This window comes from Pelodiscus sinensis, chromosome 29 (assembly GCF_049634645.1).
Source record: "Pelodiscus sinensis isolate JC-2024 chromosome 29, ASM4963464v1, whole genome shotgun sequence".
Classification (NCBI taxonomy): domain Eukaryota; kingdom Metazoa; phylum Chordata; order Testudines; family Trionychidae; genus Pelodiscus; species Pelodiscus sinensis.
This window is the reverse complement of record NC_134739.1, coordinates 9,796,393-9,816,853: the sequence shown is the minus strand read 5'-3', so window position 1 is coordinate 9,816,853 and position 20,461 is coordinate 9,796,393. Positions and strand designations below refer to the sequence as shown.

Below are 20,461 nucleotides of genomic sequence, written 5' to 3'. Positions count from 1 at the left end.
CTCGAAGTGTAAAGATTCTTCCCCAGCTTCAGGGCCTGACTCAGCCTGGAGCTGAGTTCTTCCTGCTTTTGCAGAATTCTTAGTGCTCTCTACCTGCATTATAGTAGTCCACCCTGCTCCTTTTGTTAAAGTCACAATTTTTCCCACCGCCGTGGATATGAGCGCTGCTAATTCAGACTGGCTGCTGCTTAGCTCACACATCTCAAAACGATTCTAGTCTGAAAATATATAAAAAAAATTCCTTCTCATTTTTGTTTTTATACTTCTCCAGGACGTGTATTACCCCCTTTTTTAAAACAGGGAAAACAGAGGGCTAGAGAGCTAATGTGACTTAGTCAAGGCCACACAGCAAGTCAGCTGCAGGGCCAGAATTAGAACTCCGGAGTTTTTATTGTCACTGCCATGACACAGTGGAGTGTCGCTTCCTCCTTCTACGCCATATTAGATAGAGCAATCATTTCAAACTTCAATTAGGGCCTGACCAAGCAGTCCATCCTCATTTAGAAAAAGGTCTTAAGAACAAACTTAAGTCCCAACACTTCAGTAGGAACGAAGCCCATAATTCAATGTGAAGCCATCACAACTTGGAGTTGATCCAATGACTTCCCACTGAGCTTTGAATGTTTCACAAACACCAACAGATGGTATTTGCATTACTATGTACCCATGTTCCCTCTAATTTGTTCCATTCATGTGAGAAATTGTGTTCCCTCTAATTTGTTCCATTCATGTGAGAAATTTTGTTATGTGCACCAACGTATATGTAGATGTAAACCACCAATAGAAATACATGCTACGGTTGTGGGCACTCTGCCAATCAGTTGGGTGACTCTCAAGCACTCAGCTTACAGGGAACACTGCTATGCACCCAGTTTTTAAAGAACACACTAGTACCTGAATCTTAGAAAAATAAAAACCAAAATCTTTTTAATAGTTGGGTTTTTAGGAGAATAAAAGCTTGGCAGTGTGCCCCTAAGGAGCTCTCTTCTGATATTTGTGTCTAGCCTGCCCCTTCAACAAATGAGTGTCAGATCTGAATTTCAAAAACAGCTGAAAATTTAGAACGGTCCTGTGCTACTATGCCGCATGTGGGGAAGAGGGGGAAAAAAGGTGTGGGACTAGACAACACCGCAAACTTTGAGAGAGAGAAAATGAGAGCATGGGGCAAGGGAGGGAGGGGAAAAAGTCAGCTGCCAGCAAGGCAAGACACATTCAGCTAGCCACACGTGTCCTACCTTGCACAGGTCTTGAAGCTGGGGCTGAATCTGTTAAAGAGAGAATCACCAATGCAACAATATGACACAACTGATGGAACAAAGAACTTTGGCTGTTGTCAGCCCTGACAGCCCATCGGGGTGCCTGGAAAGCTGTTTAGAGAGCTTTTTCATTAAAAGCAAACTGAAAAGCAAGATAGGGCATGCTAGATGGGATGTTTTAAAAAATACAGAGGAAAATGAGCATAAATGCTAGGTGGCCCCAAAGCTATAAGACATGATATCAATGCAACCAAGCAATTCCAAAGCCCACCTGTGAAGGAATAAAGCTACAACACACAAAGAAAACACCCATAAGTAGAACAATGCAGGTTTGAGATACTGAGCATCCAAAAAGTCACATGTGTAGCAGAAGCCAAGCTAAAGTGCACCTGGACGGAATGGACTGAAGTCAAAATATCTGCCTTCCAGATATCCAGACATCGTTGCTCAGCCCAATTTAGACATATTTCAGGCTCAAGTGACGTAGGCCTCAGCATTATAAGACACATTACAGTCTCCACGATCCATTTAAATGTCTACCTCTTTGCTAAGACTGCCCATAGAATTTCCAGTTAGTACTATGTTAGCAGTCTTGGCTCTTGTGATCTGGCCTCTCAGGAACAAGATTGAGTCTCACAAAAAAAATCACTTTTCTGTGCGCACGCACACACGCAAAATCTTCAGATTCAAGGACAAAAAACAAGTATCCCACCGCATTCCACAAACCTGACCCCCAATTCTGCCATCAGCTTGCTCCCATAAATCATCATCTTCTCTGCAGATTTCTAACAAGTACACCCAAAACTACAGCATCAAACCAGAGAAAGTTCACAACTGTCTGAATTAAGAAATCATGAATTTGATCAGGAGTTTCATTATGACGTGTTTCAATCAGTGGATCACAATCTGTACTGCACTAGCAAGATTCCATATGCAGGAAATGTCTTTTTAGATACTTACGTGTCCTCCAACAGCATACTATACTGAGCACATCTAAAAACAAGAAAAATCCCCCAAACCAAACAACCAGCATGAAGAATATTCTACCTATATAACATGAGCTGGGAAAGCTGGAATTCTTGAGTTCAGTTCTTTCACCTGGAGAGACATCCTGAGTCAAATACATTCTGACATCTTTTTATAAAAGGACTCCAAGAGACAACTATTAAAAACAGTGAAGTCCAAGTTATAGCAAAATTCCTGCTCATTACCCACAAAGAGAGGTACAGGTTGAACCTCTCTAGTTTGGCATCTTCAGGACCTGACTGGTATTGAACCAGAGAATTTCCTGAACCATGGGAGGTCAATATTGTCTAGCAGCATTACCAATACTTCCACTGGCTTACTGGGCTCTTAGATTTATTGAAGCATGCTCCAATAAATCTCTGTTAGTCTAAGGTGCCACAGGACTTTTCGTTGATTTTGCAGATTCAGACTAACACAGCTACCCCTCGGATACTTGGGCTCTTAGAAGACATTTAGGGGTAAATTAGAGCTAAACAGCACAGAACTTTGAAAACCAGGACTGGTGGCTGTAAACAAACTTTATGGGACCATGGGAAACTTGGCCATGCCCATGATAAGTGGACATTCAGATAACGAAAATCATGCTGGACCACAAATGTTGTCGGACCAGAGAGTGCTGGACTGGAGAGGTTCAACCTGTAGTGTCCCTAAGCCAAGCTGGAAAGTGGAGAGGATAGGCAGGCACCAGGACTCACTCCTACAAAAACAGGCAGCCACAGAAGATGGGGTGAGAAAGCAGTGCTGGTAACCATTCATCAGAATGCTTACCAGGAGGTGTCGTGGGCTTTGCCTTCTTGGCTGGAGCAATCTCATCAGGTTTGGACTCAGAAAAAGAAGCAGTTCTGCTGGGTGCTGGTGTCTGAAAGAGAACCCAGGAGCAAGGTCAGCAAAAAACGACTGCAGAATTGAACGTCCTGATTCAACACTTCAGGACTGGCAACTGACTTTGGCAGTGGGTATACTCCAAAGAAAATGGGAGACAAATGTTTCAGATGGCTGTCTCCTGGCGGGAAGCAGGGATGTCAGATGTTGTATAACTGAACAGTCGTGTAACCGCATCGTATTTTAGCAGTTACGTGACTATTTGATAGTCCCGGGGGACGGGGACCCCCTTGCCACCATGTGCTGCTGCTTCTCTATCAGAGACAGCAGCGTGGAGTAGCAGTCAGGAGCTGGTCTACCAGGTAAGCCAGTTTAAAAACCTGCTCCCCGCACAGACCCTGATACAGAGGCAGCTGTGCAGGATGGCAGCAGCTCCTGTCTGCTGGGGTCTGAGCTCCCTGTGGAGTCTGATCCACAGCAGCAGCCCATCTGGGGAGGTCCGAGCTTTCTGTGGACAGAGGTTGGTCTGCGGGGAGAGATCAGACCTCCCATGGACAGGGGCTGCTGCTGCAAACCAGCCTCTGTCCACTGCAGATCCAGACTCACCGTGGACAGAGCCTGCTTCGCGGCAGCCTCCCCTGCCATTCCTCCTTTGCTGCTGTAGAGGCAGCAGCACTGGAGGTGCAAGGGGGGGAAGAGGGCAGGCAGCACTGTGGAGCTGGTGCTGGGGGCATAACCGGCATTCCTGGGTTTGGGACATGGCAGACTTGTGCAGATGTCAGTTTGGTATTAGGAGGATTCACTGCAAGATATTTTGCCTGCCTGGACTAATGCAGTGTAATATCAGAGCTCTACAGGCTGCGAAAACCCCCGGGAGTCTAAATTAGACTGTTTTCCAAGAGGCAATGCCACACTTTTAAGCAGTTGTTTTTACTGGATTGTCTTAGAGATATGGAGAGAAAATGGGTCAAGGAAGTCACATCAGATGTAAAACGGGGCCAATTTATATTTGAGTGGGAGCATTCTCCAAAGCCTAGTGAAGTCACAGGGAGTCAATCTTTCCATTGATTTCAAGTGGGCTTTGGCTCACACCCTACCTTACAGGAGGCAAAAAGGCTCATTATATATAATGTCACTTTTCACATTCAGAACTGTAATTCTTTTAATGTTGGATTTAAACCAGAATGTAAATTAATCTCAGAACGTGTATCTATTAGAGTAGGCTGTCGTGCTATTATTTACTGATCACTGCAATGTATTCGGCATCCCTGGCAGTGTTCTCTGGGCTGAAAGACAAAAAGCATCGCAGTCCAAGAGACCAAATTATAAGCAATACTTTTCCACTATTAGGAGAGAACTAAGGCCCTGTGTTTAACAGAATGAGATATGGGGAAACTGAACATGAATTAATCATACTTGTTGCTGCCAGCATTTCCCTGGGTAGAGATTTACTTTGGAGAATCGTGTTAGTCAGACCATGCCATGCACGTTACAGGAAGCTGTACAAGCACAGTGTGGATATAACCATGGGCTATGTCTAGACTGCAAGCCTCTTTCGAAAGAGAGCGTCTAGACTGCACGGAGAAATTTCGAAAAAGCAGCTTGCTTTTTCGAAAGAAAGCATCCAGTGAGTCTGGATGCTCTCTTTCGAAGAAGCCCTATTTACATTGAAGAACGCCTTCTTTCGAAAGAGGAACTTTTGAAAGAAGGCGTTCTTCCTCGTAAATTGAGGTTTACCGCCATCGAAAGAAAAGCCGCGTTCTTTCGAATTAATTTCGAAAGAACGCGGCTTGAGTCTGGACGCAGGGGAAGTTTTTTCGGGAAAAGGTTACTTTTCCCGAAAAAACCCCTGAGTCTGGACACAGCCTAGGAGAGCTGCAGTAAAGGAACAGACAGCCCTGAAATCTTCTTGCATTAAACGTGACCAGTCCATGGAGGAAGGTCCCCACAAGAGGTTTCCATTGGACTCTGGGCTACTAAAACCCTGCTGTCATTTTTCCGCTAATTTCTTAAAAAAAGGTTTACAGTAATTCCATCAAACCTGTCAGAACAAGGAAAATCACCGGGGCTGGAAAACTCACAGAGGAGCTGCCACTGGCATTGAGCAGGAAGTTGGCAGTGTGGGCTGCCGTAGGAGGCTGATTAGGGATCGGCCGCTGGCCCAGTGCCATGCCTACAATGGCTGTCATATGGGTCTCCGTCCCAAAGACATGGATCGGGATCCCAGTGGTTTTTCCTGTATACAAACACACACAAAAAACAATCAGGCTTGGGGAGAGGCCGAATGTCAAGATTCGAAGAAAAAGCAACAGAAACAAAAGAAAAAACAACAACAAAGTACATGAAGTTTTAGTGGCTGGTTGAGTTTTCTTACCCACTTCACCCATGACACGCAATCCTTCCTGGTAGTTAGGGCCTCCTCGCCGCACAAAGATCCTCACCCCATGCTCTTGCAGAGGGCCTTGGTAATCCTTAATGGCTCTCACAATACCCTAAAACAGAATGTATGGGTGTCTGCTAGTGGAGAGAGGTCTTCTCCCCCACCCCCTTTCTCTGGAAACTCAGAACACCTACTCCTGCTTTATACTGCAGGTCTTTGAAACCACCATCACTGCTGCATTGGATCAGAGTCCATCAGAGACTCTTCATAACTGGCCAGAAGGAGGCACTTTTGAACACCTTCCCATAAGGTTTGTTTCTGTGGAGCCCTGGCTATGCTGGGGCCCAAAAGACTGGGGTCTGAACAGAAGCGACTGGCCAGGGGGAACTGGGGAGCCACTGGCCATGTGACCCCTCCCCTCCACCTGGGGAAGAGCCAGGACAACCCCCCTCCGCTTAGGCTCTGCCTCTCCCCGTCCTTGCTCCACCCCCCATCCCACCTCTTCCCCCAACTGAGGTGACCAAGGGACTAGCAGGGGTCTGTCCCCTTCCCTTCCCACCACTCACCAGTAGTAGCAGGGGAAGCGGAATAAGGTGGCACAGCTCCTTTGCTCCCCTGGCTGCTGCGTTGCTCTGCTTCCCAGCAAAGCGGTGGGGCCACCTTGCTCCACCTCCCCTGCCGGTGAGTGCAGGGGGCAAGGGTGTGGTGGAAGGGACTGGATTCATGCTGCAGGCACCAGCCCCTGCCCTGCCCCCATCCATGGCGATTGGGGAACACATGGCCCTTCGTGCCCCCCCATGTGTGTTGCCTCTGTGTTTGAGCTACAGTCTAATGCGCTATGGTGCGGAGCATTAACTCTGAACCCCTGCCGGCCCAGGGAATGAGAGACTAGGCATCACACCCGGGTCCTCTGTGCAGCAGTGCAAACTTTCCAGAGTGACTTAAGTGCTCCTGGAAATAGTTCTGCCTCAGCAATGCAAGAATCACATCATGCAGCTTCCCTCCCTGGCCCAGATAGACAGTGAATGTGGAGTAGAGGGAAATTCACTCAGTCCTAAGTCTCTCTGCTGAGACTGCCCAAAAGGAGACCAGTTGGGAGCATGGCTGTGTAGAGTTGATACCCAACACGATACATTTCCTGGGGTTGCAGAATCATACGCTACCTTGAAGGTGGCTGCCACGTTGGTGAAGTTAGCAATGCTGCCTCCAATTATCAGGATTTTGCCTTTGGGAAAAAGAGGAGAATCACAAACAGCTGTTAGAACCTGGGCTCAACATGCTCTTAATGGGAAACTGCCTAGGAGGTGACAGACAGTTACAGGGCCTCTCAGTTCTGGCTGCTAGCCACAGCTCTGTACAGAAGGGCTAGCCACAGTCTGGGAGAGGTTTGATAAGTGGGATTTATGCCTGCAACAGCCGAGCAACAAGTTTTCTGATAGGAGCCGACAGTCCACTCTTGTCTCATGTACCATTCTAAAGCTACTGGTATTTGTCATCTCTGACTTTTGTGGGGGAAACCCAGAAATGCCAGTCATTCATCCTAACAGGCCACAGTAATATGCTAATGTTTTGATCATCTCACATGATGGAGCTTCTGTTACTTGCTTTGGGAGGCTACATCAAAGCTCAGTAAGCTATTCAGACATCCAAACACGATCATAGCCAAAACAATGGACAGATCTAAGCGGACACATGCTAGATAGCTAGGCTCCTTCAACTGGTCTGGACAAGTTCCTATAACAGATCTGACTGCAGACTCTAGAGTCCAAATCCCAGCTGCCCTTTCTTACCCTCCGGGTGCTTCTCCCGAGTCATGAGGGAGAGAATGGTCTTAGCGTAGTCGTAGGTCTGCTGCTCACTAGGGGCTCCAGAGTATTCCCCATAGTTTGCCAGTTCATTTACACCGCCCAGGTCACAAATGGTATCACTGCAAGACAGACAAGATATCTCAGAAGTGCTAAATATTCTTCAAAGACTCCACAGGCCGTAATAAACTTAACCAACATTCAGGTGGAAGGAGCCAGGGGAGAAGTGGTGCTCCAAAGGAGTTCGAGTGGCCAGGCTATTTCTTGAAAGCAAAGATGCTTTCCTCATGATGCGTACCCAAATATATTTCCCAGAGGAGAGGGGAAGTCCTCTGAGATGTGAGGATGGTAGACAGAACAAAATAAACCCAAGACAGCCATGGAGTCACTGCCTTAAACATAACATTCAGCTGGCTTCTTCGTGGTCAAACCACAGAGAAAATGTACTTCCCAACCAGGCAAAGGTCAGAAGGAGCCTAGGAGGTGCTAGAAGCTCCTTAGCCAAATCTGGGAGCAAGCTAGCAATTGCTTCAGCCAAGACTGCATTCTCCAAGCTGCAGCTGTGAAGTGAGTTTTAGAAGTAGACCACGGGGAGGAGAGTATCCTTTAAGACGGATTCCTTGCCTGGGAGCACCGTTTATAGCCTACTTCACAGACTTACCCACCTCCCAGGATTAAGCTGTATTCAGTACTGTGACAAGGACACAAACATATCGCACCCTACAAGGGGGTGCCATATGGCAGCTGGTCCTGGATCAAACAGGACCCAAATACAGCTGGTTAGAAATTTTTCAACTAAACTTTTGTCATTGGAAAATGTTCATTCCACACAAAATTTTGGTTTCAATGAAATGTGTCTGTTTTTGTCAGGAAGGTATCTTGTGTGCAGGGGGATTTTCTGTTCAAAATCAGAGAGAGAGAGAGAGATACCTGCCCCAGAACAGCCAATAGGACGGGGTTAGGCACTCATTTGTGTGTTGGAGACCCAGCTTTTAATGCTCTCATCTCACTCAGGCAGACCGGACACTTAAGCGTGCGTTTCCCACATCCCAAAAGTATGACCCGACTAGGGGGCTACTGGGTATTCTGCAGTCTCTTGCAAACATTTCTGATGCAACAGAATTCTTGTTTACTAGTCAACCCTGCTCTCAGACACACATGGCTTGGGAGCTGCTGCACTAGGAAAAGACCCTTCTCCAAAAGCTGCATCATCAGGTGTTTTCCACTGGTAGCTCTCTGGGGTTAGAATTCTCTGCAACGTTCCCTTAGTTTTTTCCATCCATGTGCAGAATAAATGTTCTGTGCACTGAAGCATGTGTGGATGTGCACCACCAGTAGAAACAAATGCTGCCGGCTGTGGGTGCTCTGCTAATCAGCTGGGTGGCATTTGAATCTCTGCCCAAGTGCACAGCTTACAGGCAACACTGATTCCCTATCCTGTATAGAAACATGTGCTTGGTACCTATAGACCACTGATGCCCCTCCTCCAGCCACCATGGTCCAGATCCTTCCTTTGGGGTTGAGAAGAGTTAATTTCAAGCTGGCTCCACTCTTCGCATCCAGATCAGCAATGTAGGCCTCCTGCAGAGAGAGAAGCACAAATGTTTTGAAAGTCCCCCATGCCCCTTTTTGGGTGGGTGACTGCACTATTCTTGTGGAGCAAGCGGGGTTAGCGATACTGGCCCTGATTTCCAGAGGTGCTGAGCCCTTGCTGCTCACCTGGACTTCAACTGTAATTGCGGGTGCTCAGACTTTTGCAAAGACAGTCCCACCACATACGTTCTGGTGCCTTTTAATTCTTGTTGGACACCTGGCTGGCTACTGCTACTGTGGCAACACCCATTTTTTGTATTTCTATCTAGACGCCTGGAAATCAGAAGTGAACGAGATGCGCTCAGTTTAATCTTACCCCATCCTCTAAGAGGCAGGGCAAGGCTGTACTCTACCATACAATCTCCTGGGTTTTGTCCAATTCAGTATTAGAATGTTTTGAGAGATGGTGCTTACACCACTTCCCTAGAGGTCCAACACCACAGGGTAACAGAGCTCACCATTGACCAACGTGAAACCAATTAAAGCTCCTGCTTGTGAAAACGATCAACCCCAACCATCAAACATCTCCACTGTCATTCTGTCACTGGATAGATAGCATGTTCTTCCTGACAAAGCAGGAGTTAAGATCACCCATCTGTAGTAAAGAGTCTTTGGGAGTGTCACACAACCAGTTTGGGCACTGCGATTTAAATTTCCGTCAGGATCTATTCTGTCCCTTCAGGATGGGAATTTTACTTTGCTACCCTTTACATTAGGTATGTAATAGTGTAGTTGATTAACCAATAAGCAAAAGCTTATAGGTTAATGCTGTAGACTACACGCATCCCTCCCCCCATCCCCCGCCCCAGCTCCTTGCCAGTAAATTTTTTAGCAGGCTGGCTGGCAGGCAGCCTGGCTCAGTCCTAGCTTGCGATGCGTCTGGAAGCTCAGACACACACTGCCCCCCTGGATAAGGGCTGCTGCCACCCCACACTGCTGCCTCTGTATCAGAGGCAGCAGCGCAGGGTTGCAGGTAGCCAATCTGCAAGGGGAGCGGATTTTTAAATGGCTCCCCTCATGGACCAGCTCTCTCCCGGCACCCCACGCTGCTGCCTTGGATAGAGATGCAGCAGCATCGGGTGGCAAGGGGCTCCTTCGGAGCAGGGCCAGAGTGCACTGCCTGCCGGCCCCATCCCCCAGGGACTACAGAATAGTCAAGTAACCGATAAGAATTCTGAGGTTAATCAACTATTCAATTAACCAATATTTAACATCCTTACTGCCAGTGACCAATTTTGGACACTCCTGGGTTACATATCCTCCCAGACCTCAACTGCAAGTTTCCCCAAACAATACTTTACGCTGAGTATGTGCAAAATCTCTCTGCTGATGTAAAGTAGTGGAAGGTTGGTACCAACACCCTTGGGGTAGGTCTAGTCTACAGAGTTTTGTTGGAAAAACGGCACAAAACCTGAGTTATGTCCACACTTCAAGCGCGTTCTTTTAACAGTAAATCAAAAGAACAAAGGGGTTTTTGTGCAATTTGTATTCCTCATTCTACGAGGAAGAAGCCTTTTTGCAAAAGAGCTCTTTTGCAAAAAGGCGGATGTGGACAGGGAAAAGACTTTTTTTGGAAGAAGAGGGAAGAGGAAAAAGCACAGGTGGTCTGGTGGCCATTTCTGTCCATAGCAATCACTGCTTACATGCGAGATAACATCCACGCAGTCTGGACGCTGTCTTTTGAAAAAGTGCATCACTTCTGATGCGCTTTTGCAGCCTGGACGCTCTCTTTTGCTAGAAGTTTTTTCGGAACATCTCTTCTGAAAAAAAACTTCTTGCGCAAAAAGCCTCTAGTCTAGACATAGCCTTGATTAGAAACTTTCCAACTAAGCTGCTGCCAGAGATCTAATCATTAAGAGCCATCACTGTGTTCTTTTACCATCACAACAGGCAGGCATGCAGTGTGCCATAATGGGAGTTCATTTACATTCTCAAAGAACAGAGAGATGCAATAACGTTCAGAGTCACTTGAAGGTGGATGATTAAACCAATCCATTAGAGAACAAATTGAGTTAAGTGTTGGCACCCAGCAAGCTACGCGGCAGGGAAATATCTAAATGGATTTCTTGGCCACACGTCAAAAAAACTGTTCCTAATTTTAGCACCATTCTGGTTATTAAAACAAATGGTCTGAACAACAGGCAAGTACTCCAGACGTGCCAGGCCAAGCATCTGAAAGAAGTTTTTGCATGACTAGGGAGAGTGCAACATACCCAGCGATTTCTGATGCTGCTGGAAGCTTTTCTATATGGGTGGGATTTTTAGAAGCACCTAAGTAACTTCGGAACATGAATTCCGTTAGCCTCCAATGAAATTTGCATTCCTAATGTACTTTAAAAATCCTATCTGATGTATATATGCTTTTGTTCTTGACTTTACAGGCCAGCAACAGGTTTCAGATGTAACAATTTTATTTCAAAGTCTCTTAAAAGGAAAATTCTCTTCTTGGATTAACGCATTAGTCTTCAGCCCAGACAGAGATTTTACGAGTTATAAATCCTAAGTGTGTGTCGGGGAGGGTTATAAACAGAAATGCTTAATGACCATCAACCCTAAAAGCACCATCAGCATCATATGGCATAGCAAAGAGCTATGGTTAACTAACATGGCCGGGGCTGCCCTTCCAATACAGAGACCATTTGCACAGTATTAAACCAGAAGCCACCACACACAGTAGTGTACCTGCCATTTAATTCAATGTGGTTAAATTTGATCCTCCAGTGAATAAGGTAAAAATTCTAAATGAGAGAGAAGAAGAGGAGCCCAAGGAAGATCCATGTAATGATAAAAAACAGCAACAGCTCATAGTACCATTGCTGGCATTATGTGAGTAACAATGTAAGTACTACCATGAGCAGGGCTCGACAAATCGCTGTTTCTACTCGCTGATGGCGAGTAGATTTCAGCCGGTTGCCCCGTTCACCGGCGATGCACGCATGGCACAGTGCCAGTCTGGCGCATGCACAGTGCGGGGCTGGCAAGTAGATCTCGCCGCGATTTGTCGAGCCCTGACCAGGAGTATGGGCCAGGTCTAATACCCAGTCAGCTTTGTCAGCAACATGAACCATGGTGATGGGACTGCATAGAGAAAAAGCCCCATCTCCATCATGTACACACTGACCTACGTCTATGGAGAAGAGTTTCTTGTTAACTGAGAATTATGGAATGGTGGATTCTTTACTTGCCTCTGGATAAGCCTCCCTGCCAAAGGGTGGGGGGAATTCCACATCCCCCCATTTCACTTTGCAGACGTAGTCGGCCGTAGCGTCAATCTTCGCAGCCAAATCCAGAACATAGACGCCATCTTTAGTCACGACTGTATTAGAGATACACCAGCGTTAGTCTTTTGCTTGTACATCCTAACAACTGGATATTTTGGGATGCTTTCTAGAGTAGGAATAGTGGCTTGTTTTTTCTTTATATTTGCTGACTTTTGGTGCAGGTCATGTCTATACAGAGAGCCATCCTACGGCCTATACCTTCTATGTCCCACTATTTGGCGGGGGGGGGGGTGTCTAATTTCAGTATCTATGGCACAATGGATACCACAAGATTGTGGTTGTGTTTGATGCACTCTGGTGGGTGCAAGTTACCCATTAGTTGCACACACTGGTACGCCAAAATCTACCAGAGAGAATTTTAAAAACCTGTGCGAAAATGGCAGCCTGCTTGCATGGAATTGACCAGGCAGGGATCTTTCCATTGCTTTCCTTAAGCCATTCACAATATTTATTCTATGGCCAAACCAAGCCAATTACATCACTAGACACATCTGAAAATGATCAGGTTTCTTCCCGTGTAGGACTCCGAATTTCCCTAAGATTCACTCAACAAAACTTTCTATGTGCCTCAGCCAATTATACTGCTAGAAACTAACACATGCAGTATCCAGTCTGTATTTTTAAAAGGTACATAATTAACTACTCTTAGAAAACATGTGAACATTTTTCTATCACTTTTACTTAGATAGTAACAAAATATCACTGTTAAAAAACAAACAAATCATGCAGTGATTCTTTTACCCTCTCCCCAAGCCAGAGTTACCTAGTGGATTTATCTCCAGGTATGTGAAATACAAATCTTCATAAAGGTTGAAAAGGCCGGATATGAAGCTAGCCAGGACACTGCACAAAAATAGACAAATTCATTAGAGCAGATAGGCACATAACTGACATACCAGAGCCCGTCTTAATTCCTGTAGAATCTTTGTCAGTGGAAAAGCTACCTCACATCAGTTTCTTTCACTCTCATTCATTTCCACGAGAAGCTATCTGGAGGATGACTCAGAGGCCAGGACATGGATGACTCAATTTAATTAAAGCCCCAATTTAAAAAAATGCAGAGAAAACGTTATTGTCTCAAGACTGTCGTCATCTGATGTTTCCATCTAGCCTCATCTCATTAAGAAGTCGAGTCTCTTTTTGTCAGATGTGCAGCTTTAGTCAGAACTAATCTTTAAGACCCATTAGCTTACAGGTCCTGGAACTAGGGATGGTCAGGGGGAGGGGAAAGGGTGCTGCAGCATCCCCTAGCTTGCAGTGGTTTCCATTATGTACAGGGTTTACAGTTTGGTATAGTGGCACTCAGCACCCCAACTATAAATATTTTTGCAGCCCCTCTGCATTAGCTAGAAAAAGGAAAGATTAGTGTAAACAATAGTGGATCTAAGAGCCTCACGAGGGGCATCTCAAAAGGCCATCAGCAATTGTTTTATTGGCAAACAATGAACAACAAGATTAGCTACCTGCAACTTCTTTAACTAGATGTGGAATAGTTTTGAACTGTGCAGATCAATCTGAAATAAGCTTTTAAATATCAAGTCAGGTGACAAAATCTCAAGAAGCTTACTAAGGACAAGGAATCGCAGTTTCATAGTCAGACAGCAACTACAAGTTGAACCTCTCTTGTCTGGAACACTCCGGTCCAGCAACATCCAGAGCACAGATGTTGCTGGACCAGAGAACCTCTGGACCAGAGAGCCCTAGGAACCCAGTGGCCAGGGCAGCTCCCCTGGGAGCAGCAGCACCTCACTGTCCCAGCAGTCCCGGGCCTGTAGGCGCAGTGATGGCCCTGGCAGTCCCAGGGTAACGGACCCTGGAGTGGTGGAACCCTGGTCCCTGTAGCCCCAAGGCAGCAGAGCCCTGTGACTGAGGGCAGGCATGACCTTTCTGATGGACCCTGGGATTGCCCAGAGTCCATCAGCCGAGGGACGGACTTTACCAGCCTTGGTCTGGCAAACTCCCTCATTCAGGACTGGTCAGGTCCCAAGAGCACTGGACCTGGGAGGTCCAACCTGCACTGGGTTCAAGAAGTTTTACAAGCCCTGCGAGATACAGCAATCCAACTCCAGGAATTGTCCTGCACTTGCTTAAAGAATGATGGGGGAAAGTGCTCTCCTTGGGCTGCAGGCTGGTGGTAAAATTATGCCTTTTGCAGCTCAAACAGGAAACAGACAATCCCAAGGAATTTAGATTGTTTGGGATGCGGTGCACATGGGGGTCAACCCCACTGAAATGTGAGCGCTTATGGGAAGGAAAATTGGAACACAGAACAGTGGCACTGGGGCATATCAGACATAGAATTATATCCCCGCTTACTCTTTCTTCTCCTCCAGCACGTGCACCAAGAGGTGTTTTTTCACATCAGATGCAGTGAGCTTTTCGTCCACCCTCACCAACAGCTTCTGAGCTTTGGCATCAACATCTCCCACATCCATGCCCCCTTGATGGTGGAAGAGCACATAATCCCCTTCACGGGCCGCATAGATGCACATGTAGAACTCTTCTTCCTGTGGCACAGATCAGGGGATGGACATTCACCAGTAAGTCTCTCCCAGCAATGGCACCGCTTAACTTGGGTACCCCTGGAATTTTAGCTAACTCACTGAAAAACCCAACCCAGGAATAATTGGTGCCCCGCAGAGATGCCCTTCACACGGCCCAGGGAAATCTACAGACTGTTGCATGGCTGCTCTTGGAGGGGCAATCTGTGGAAAGATCAGGTCCCAGCATGTCACATGCCCAGTTCAATCCCGGGACCTGGTCATTTGCAATCTGCTCCCGTTTTAAACATCTGAAGTACAGGCTTCCGATGCCTGTTAAAGCACCAGCGTAACCCTCAGCTGGGCACAGAGAGGGAGCCTCCGTTTCAGATGTTGAAAGTACAGAATAAGGCAGGGAAGATTACGCGGTAGCTACGTCCCCTTCAATCCCACATAAGCGGTCTCACTTCAGCACTCTTTCTTCCACCTGCTTGACAGGCACCAGACTGGAGGAATAATTTATTGCTTGTTCCCACGTGACCTTTATTGTGGCAGGATTTCCTCCTGGCGGGGAAGAAAAGCAGCCAGTGCCGCTGTAAATCACTGTCTCCGTGCTAAGATTCTAAAGCTCTCTATTACTCACAGTTCTCAGGGACAATGTGCGCCAGTGTTGCCACCTTTATGACACACACAAGTGCCTGCCTTCCCCACTCCTAAGAGCCAGTCAGTCAGTCTGGGCCAAACAGGATTATTCTGGAGCACTCCTGTGTTTTAGTTACAATACAAACCTGCTTGTGAGGGACGAAGGGCTCGATCAGGAAGTTCTTTAGGATGCCAGTGGCTTTAGCGATCTGTCGACAGCAGAGAAAGAGACACCATTAAAACTTCACACAGTATCCACTAGGGATGTAACAGTGTAGTCAATTAACCAATAAGCAAAAGCTTATTGGTTAATGCAATCAACTACACGCATCCCCCCACTACCCCCGCCAGTAAATTATTTAGCAGCCTGGCTCAGTCCCAGCTTGCACTGGGTCTGGAAGCTACCCCCGCTGCAGCTCTGCATTTAAAGCGCATTAGGAATCAGGTGGGCAGGCAGCCTGGCTCAGTTGCAGCTCGCATCGGGTCTGGGAACTCATGCCCCCAGACAGGGGCTGCTGCCTCTCTGTATCGGAGGCAGCAGCACAGGGCTACAGGCAGCTGGTCTACAAGGGGAGCTGGTTTTAAAACTGGCAGGGGGCTCCCTGGGATTGAGGCGGAGCACACTGGCAGCTGGCCCTGGCCCCAGGGACTATAGAATAGTTGAGGAACCAATAAGAATTCATGAGGTTAATCAACTGTTCAATTAATGGATATTTAACATCCCAAGTATCCAGGGATCCTCTGACATGGCAGAAACACGCTCCGGGATGTCTTTAATGCTGCGCTGACTCAAAACAATACCCAGCCATCTCCGTTGGTTGAAATGTGTCCTCCTGAAACCAAGATCTCCACCCTTCTGAAAGCAGAGAGTATTATTGCTGCTTGTGAAGGCCACTGAGCTAGTCTGTGGCACTTCAACACTCACATCAAGCTTCAGGGAGCTCTCTCAGAACTCAGTGGCTCCCACTTCTCCCTGGTCTATGTTCTCCGGAAAGCTGGCAATCCAGGACACCGTACTGACATCACCTAGGAGGCCTGCCTTCTCTTTTTCCAATGGTGGCTGCCCGTGTCTCACTCAAACTGCAGTGCAGTAGCTGTTTGCCGCTTCACCCCCCAGGCGTGGAATATTTCCAAACGGCACCACTCAATACAGTACGGGTTGAACCTCTCTAGTCCAGCACCCTGCCCGGTGCTGAACCAGACAATCTACTAAACCCCGGGAGGTCAGTAAGATCTAGCAGCATGACCAACACTCCCACTGCTTACTGGGCTCTTAGAAGACATTTACAGGTAAATTAGAACTAAATCACAGTTTAGAATTAAAGCACAGAACACAGAGCCAGGGCTGGTGGCTGTAAATAAACTTTATGAGACTGAGGGAAACTTGGACACACCATGGCTGTGTCTAGACTGGCAAGTTTTTCCAGAAAGTCAGCAGCTTTTCCGGAAAAGCTTGCCAGCTGTCTACACTGGCCGCTTGAATTTCCGGAAAAGCACTGACGATCTCATGTAAGATCGTCAGTGCTTTTCCGGAAATACTATGCTACTCCCGTTCGGGCAAAAGTCTTTTTCCGAAAGACTTTTGTGCAAAAGGGCCAGTGTAAACAGCACAGTACTGTTTTCCGCAAAAAAGCCCCGATCGCAAAAATGGCAATCGGGGCTTTTTTGCGGAAAAGCGCGTCTAGATTGGCCACGGACGCTTTTCCGCAAAAAGTGCTTTTGCGGAAAAGCATCCTGCCAATCTAGACGCGGTTTTCCGAAAATGCTTTTAACGGAAAAATTTTCCGTTTACAGTGGCATGATTTTCCGAAAATGCTTTTAACGGAAAAATTTTCCGTTAAAAGCATTTTCGGAAAATCATGCCACTGTAGACGTAGCCCATGAGAAGTGAACATCCAGCTTTCTAAAAGCATGCTGAACAACGGATGTTGCTGGACCAGAGAGGTTCACAACCTGTACTATGTGCTACACTAGATGCATGTACTGGGCCTCCCTTAATCTTGCAGTAACTAACACACATTCCATAGAGTTACCACCAGGGTGTGGCGGAAGGACCCACATTTTCTCATTGGACATAGTTAATGGCTGATTTTCTAAAGGGCTGTCATTGGATGAACAGCCAGGTTTTGTTGCCTCAGACTGATGTGAGCTGTCAGCCCCAGGCAAGGGCACACCAAGGCACCGGAACTGCCTTGGCCTCAGATGAACAGCAAAAACCACCAGAGGCTGCGATCCATTTGCCCAGCCGCAGGCACCAGCTGAGAGGCTGGGCTCAGACAGGGCAGGCTGCAGTCAACACCCATGAGATATCCCCACATCAGCCCAGAAAAGCAGGCTTGGGAGGAACCATGCCTCAAATCCAGGCCGGGACAAGCAGACTTGACCCCGAGGCTCACGCTGGAGGTTATAAATACTAGTGATCATGGAAGGGAGTGGGAGATCTAGCAGGCACACCTGGTTCACAGTTCACACACATGGAAGTATCATTTCAAGTGCCATCTCTGCTCATCACGTAAAATGAATTTGGTGGGTTCTTTAATAGCAGACAGTGGTGCAAATCCCCAAACCAGGTGCAAAGTGAAGTGATCAGCTCCTGCTCCCGAGACCGGGAGGTCAGCAGGCTGCAGGACAGACGGGAGGATCACTGGCAGAGCGATGTAAGACAGCTTGCAAAACCCTGGGTTAAAACTGGCCTAATCTGCCTCAGTCTACCAGTGCTATCATCCCCCACTTTCTCAAGTCCTCCACATTACTTTGTGCATCAGAGAGGGAGCAATGTATATGAAGAGAGAATAATTAATCAGGTTTCTGAAAGGCCTGTTTTATGGTAACAAAATGTTTGGTCTGATTTAATCCCTTTTTAAAAGGATTTTTACTTTGAATTATATATTTATTTATTTTGCACCTTGAAAGGCTCAACACATTTAAGAAAACGGGAGTGAGAGAGAAATACTGGGTCATGAGGCCACACAGAGCCCACTCATTCAGACATGGCTACTGCATTCGCTTCAGCAGTTATGTCAACACCTCGTTTCCCCAGGGGCAGCCCCACAGGACATGCCTGCCCCATTTCACAATATCTTTTAGGACAGGTTTTGCTGTCCCCAAAGTGCATCTCAGTGAGAGCACCAGCTGCCTATCAGTCATAATAATTACAAGGCCTTGGCAATCTCCAGGCAGCACAACTCCATCAACTGCTAAGATGTGGAGGCTGAGATAGCTGGTGTCTTTATCATTATCAGAGTGTTCCCAGGAGAATGAAAGTTACAAGACAAGCATCCCAGTTAAAACGAGGACTGGAATAAAACTCCATTGTCAGCCAAAACACAGTGATTAATGCACTGTCTGGCAACAACGAAAGGATGAGTTGATGGCTTTGCTTTTAGACCAGTCCTGTTATAGCTACTTTGGGCACCAGTAAGATGAAACTTTCCCCAACAGGAGGCAGTGCTGGCTCTTGAAGATACTAGTTGTAGCTGCTACGTGGGGACAGAATTCGAATGACTCAAGGATCCAGTAGGAATTCACCACACTCTTCTACTGACATAGACATAAATAACGGGTAGTGAATCGACTGAACTGTACCATCAGTAGGCTACCAAATGGTGCTCAATGGTCAACAGTAGATGCATACAGGCCAGATTCTCTTCTCACTTGGTTTTACATCAACATCACTTCAATGAATATTCTCTGTCTTTCCTTGGAACATGCAATTGGCACATACACACTTACAAAGCCCACTAAAGCAGTTTATAGCATGAAAGGATCAGAGCAAGACAAGTGACTTTTCACCACTTCACTGGTGCACCTACCATTAGAACCTGGGCCAAAATGCTCGGGACTTACCGTTGTTTCTTGTCCCAGACGTGGTTTGAGCCAAGCCTTCACCTGATTCAGGTCAAGATTAACGCCAACTAATCCAAGCTTCCCACGACGTTTTATTAGCTGATCCGGCTTCACCACCAAGCGCTAAACCATCAGGCACAAGGGGTGGAAGGATAAAGCAGAATCAGAAACTCTGGGTGAATCAGACATTCTCCGCAGATAATTAAACCGAGTTTGAAATTAAGTAAATTCTCTGTAGCAAGTGTCCTGGGAGAAGAATGTGTTTAACCTACTGGATGGCACCCAACACAGAATTGGTTATTAGGCAAATGCTGGGGCTAAAATTCAGCCGCAGTACAGGGAAGTGCGGAATCTGGTGGAGGTGGACACAAGGGACAGAGTCAGATGAAGCCTCCAGGTTTGCAGTGAAAACTGATGTGGATTTTGGCTCATATTTGCACAACTATGTTATGAGCCAAATTAACATGATCCCAAAAATACTCCAAAGAGTTTGCGGTCAGACACTTAACGGGACTAAATTCCAAATGGGTGGTAACATTCTAAAAGATTTCCCTTGTTTCATTTAGAACCAGGACTCATCCTAACTCCCTGTCTTGAACTGATATAGTTTGTTGCTTTGTGCGGTTAAAAGCTGTCTTTTATTCATTGCAGAGTTGTTATATGTCAGTAGTGGGTGTAGGGATATAATTTGTTGAGTGCTTTTGGATCCTTGAATGAAACTTGAGCGTGCCGCTGTGATTATAATGAGATTATCAAAAGAAGATATGTTTAGCTGTTCTCCTTCCCAGAGAATCCACACTGAACAGCGTTCACCGTGTGGTTTTGCAAACTGCTTCTTCGGCAAAATGCACCATTAACTAAAGCTTCCCTGGTGAGCAGAGGCTTATAAAGGAGAAATTGCTACTAAAGTAGAAATACGGCATGCCAGAGAAGCAAGCAAATGCAATCTGACTTCTCACCAATATGACTCTTTTCTTCACTGTCACCACAAACTCTGCATATGAGATTTGCTTATGCCAGGGATAAGGCGGGTATCACATTTCAGTTGAATTGAGAACAATAGCTCAATGTCAGACCCCTGCTGTGCCTCCCAGTACAGAACATAGCTTCAGTGATCTATGGTACACAGCAGTGGTTCTCAACCAGGGTGACATGTATCCCAGAGATCTTCTGGGGGTACATCAACTCATCTAGATATTTGCCTAGTTTTATCACAGGCTACATAAAAAGCCCTGTACAAACAAAATTCATACAATCACTTGTACATTCTGCTCCATACACACTGAAATAAAAGTAAAATATTTGTATTCCAATTGATTTTATAATTATA

General features: G+C 46.5%; 1 protein-coding gene across 5 annotated transcripts in view; it reads right to left on the bottom strand.

The window, feature by feature from the left end:
* ACLY (ATP citrate lyase) overlaps positions 1 to 20,461 on the bottom strand; it is a 67,732-nt gene that overhangs the window by 21,222 nt on the left and 26,049 nt on the right. For 4 of the 5 annotated variants that reach the window (XM_075911562.1, XM_075911560.1, XM_075911561.1 and 1 more), the window contains 12 exons: positions 19,132 to 19,254; positions 15,432 to 15,494; positions 14,480 to 14,670; positions 12,927 to 13,006; positions 12,068 to 12,198; positions 8,752 to 8,870; positions 7,275 to 7,411; positions 6,648 to 6,709; positions 5,479 to 5,596; positions 5,186 to 5,340; positions 3,051 to 3,141; positions 1,236 to 1,265 (listed from right to left, as the gene is read on the bottom strand). In XM_075911562.1, coding sequence (XP_075767677.1) covers positions 1,236 to 1,265; positions 3,051 to 3,141; positions 5,186 to 5,340; positions 5,479 to 5,596; positions 6,648 to 6,709; positions 7,275 to 7,411; positions 8,752 to 8,870; positions 12,068 to 12,198; positions 12,927 to 13,006; positions 14,480 to 14,670; positions 15,432 to 15,494; positions 19,132 to 19,254 — 1,300 coding nt within the window. The remainder of the gene's footprint in view (positions 1 to 1,235; positions 1,266 to 3,050; positions 3,142 to 5,185; positions 5,341 to 5,478; positions 5,597 to 6,647; positions 6,710 to 7,274; positions 7,412 to 8,751; positions 8,871 to 12,067; positions 12,199 to 12,926; positions 13,007 to 14,479; positions 14,671 to 15,431; positions 15,495 to 19,131; positions 19,255 to 20,461) is intronic. The other variant, XM_075911564.1, reaches the window with a different exon arrangement.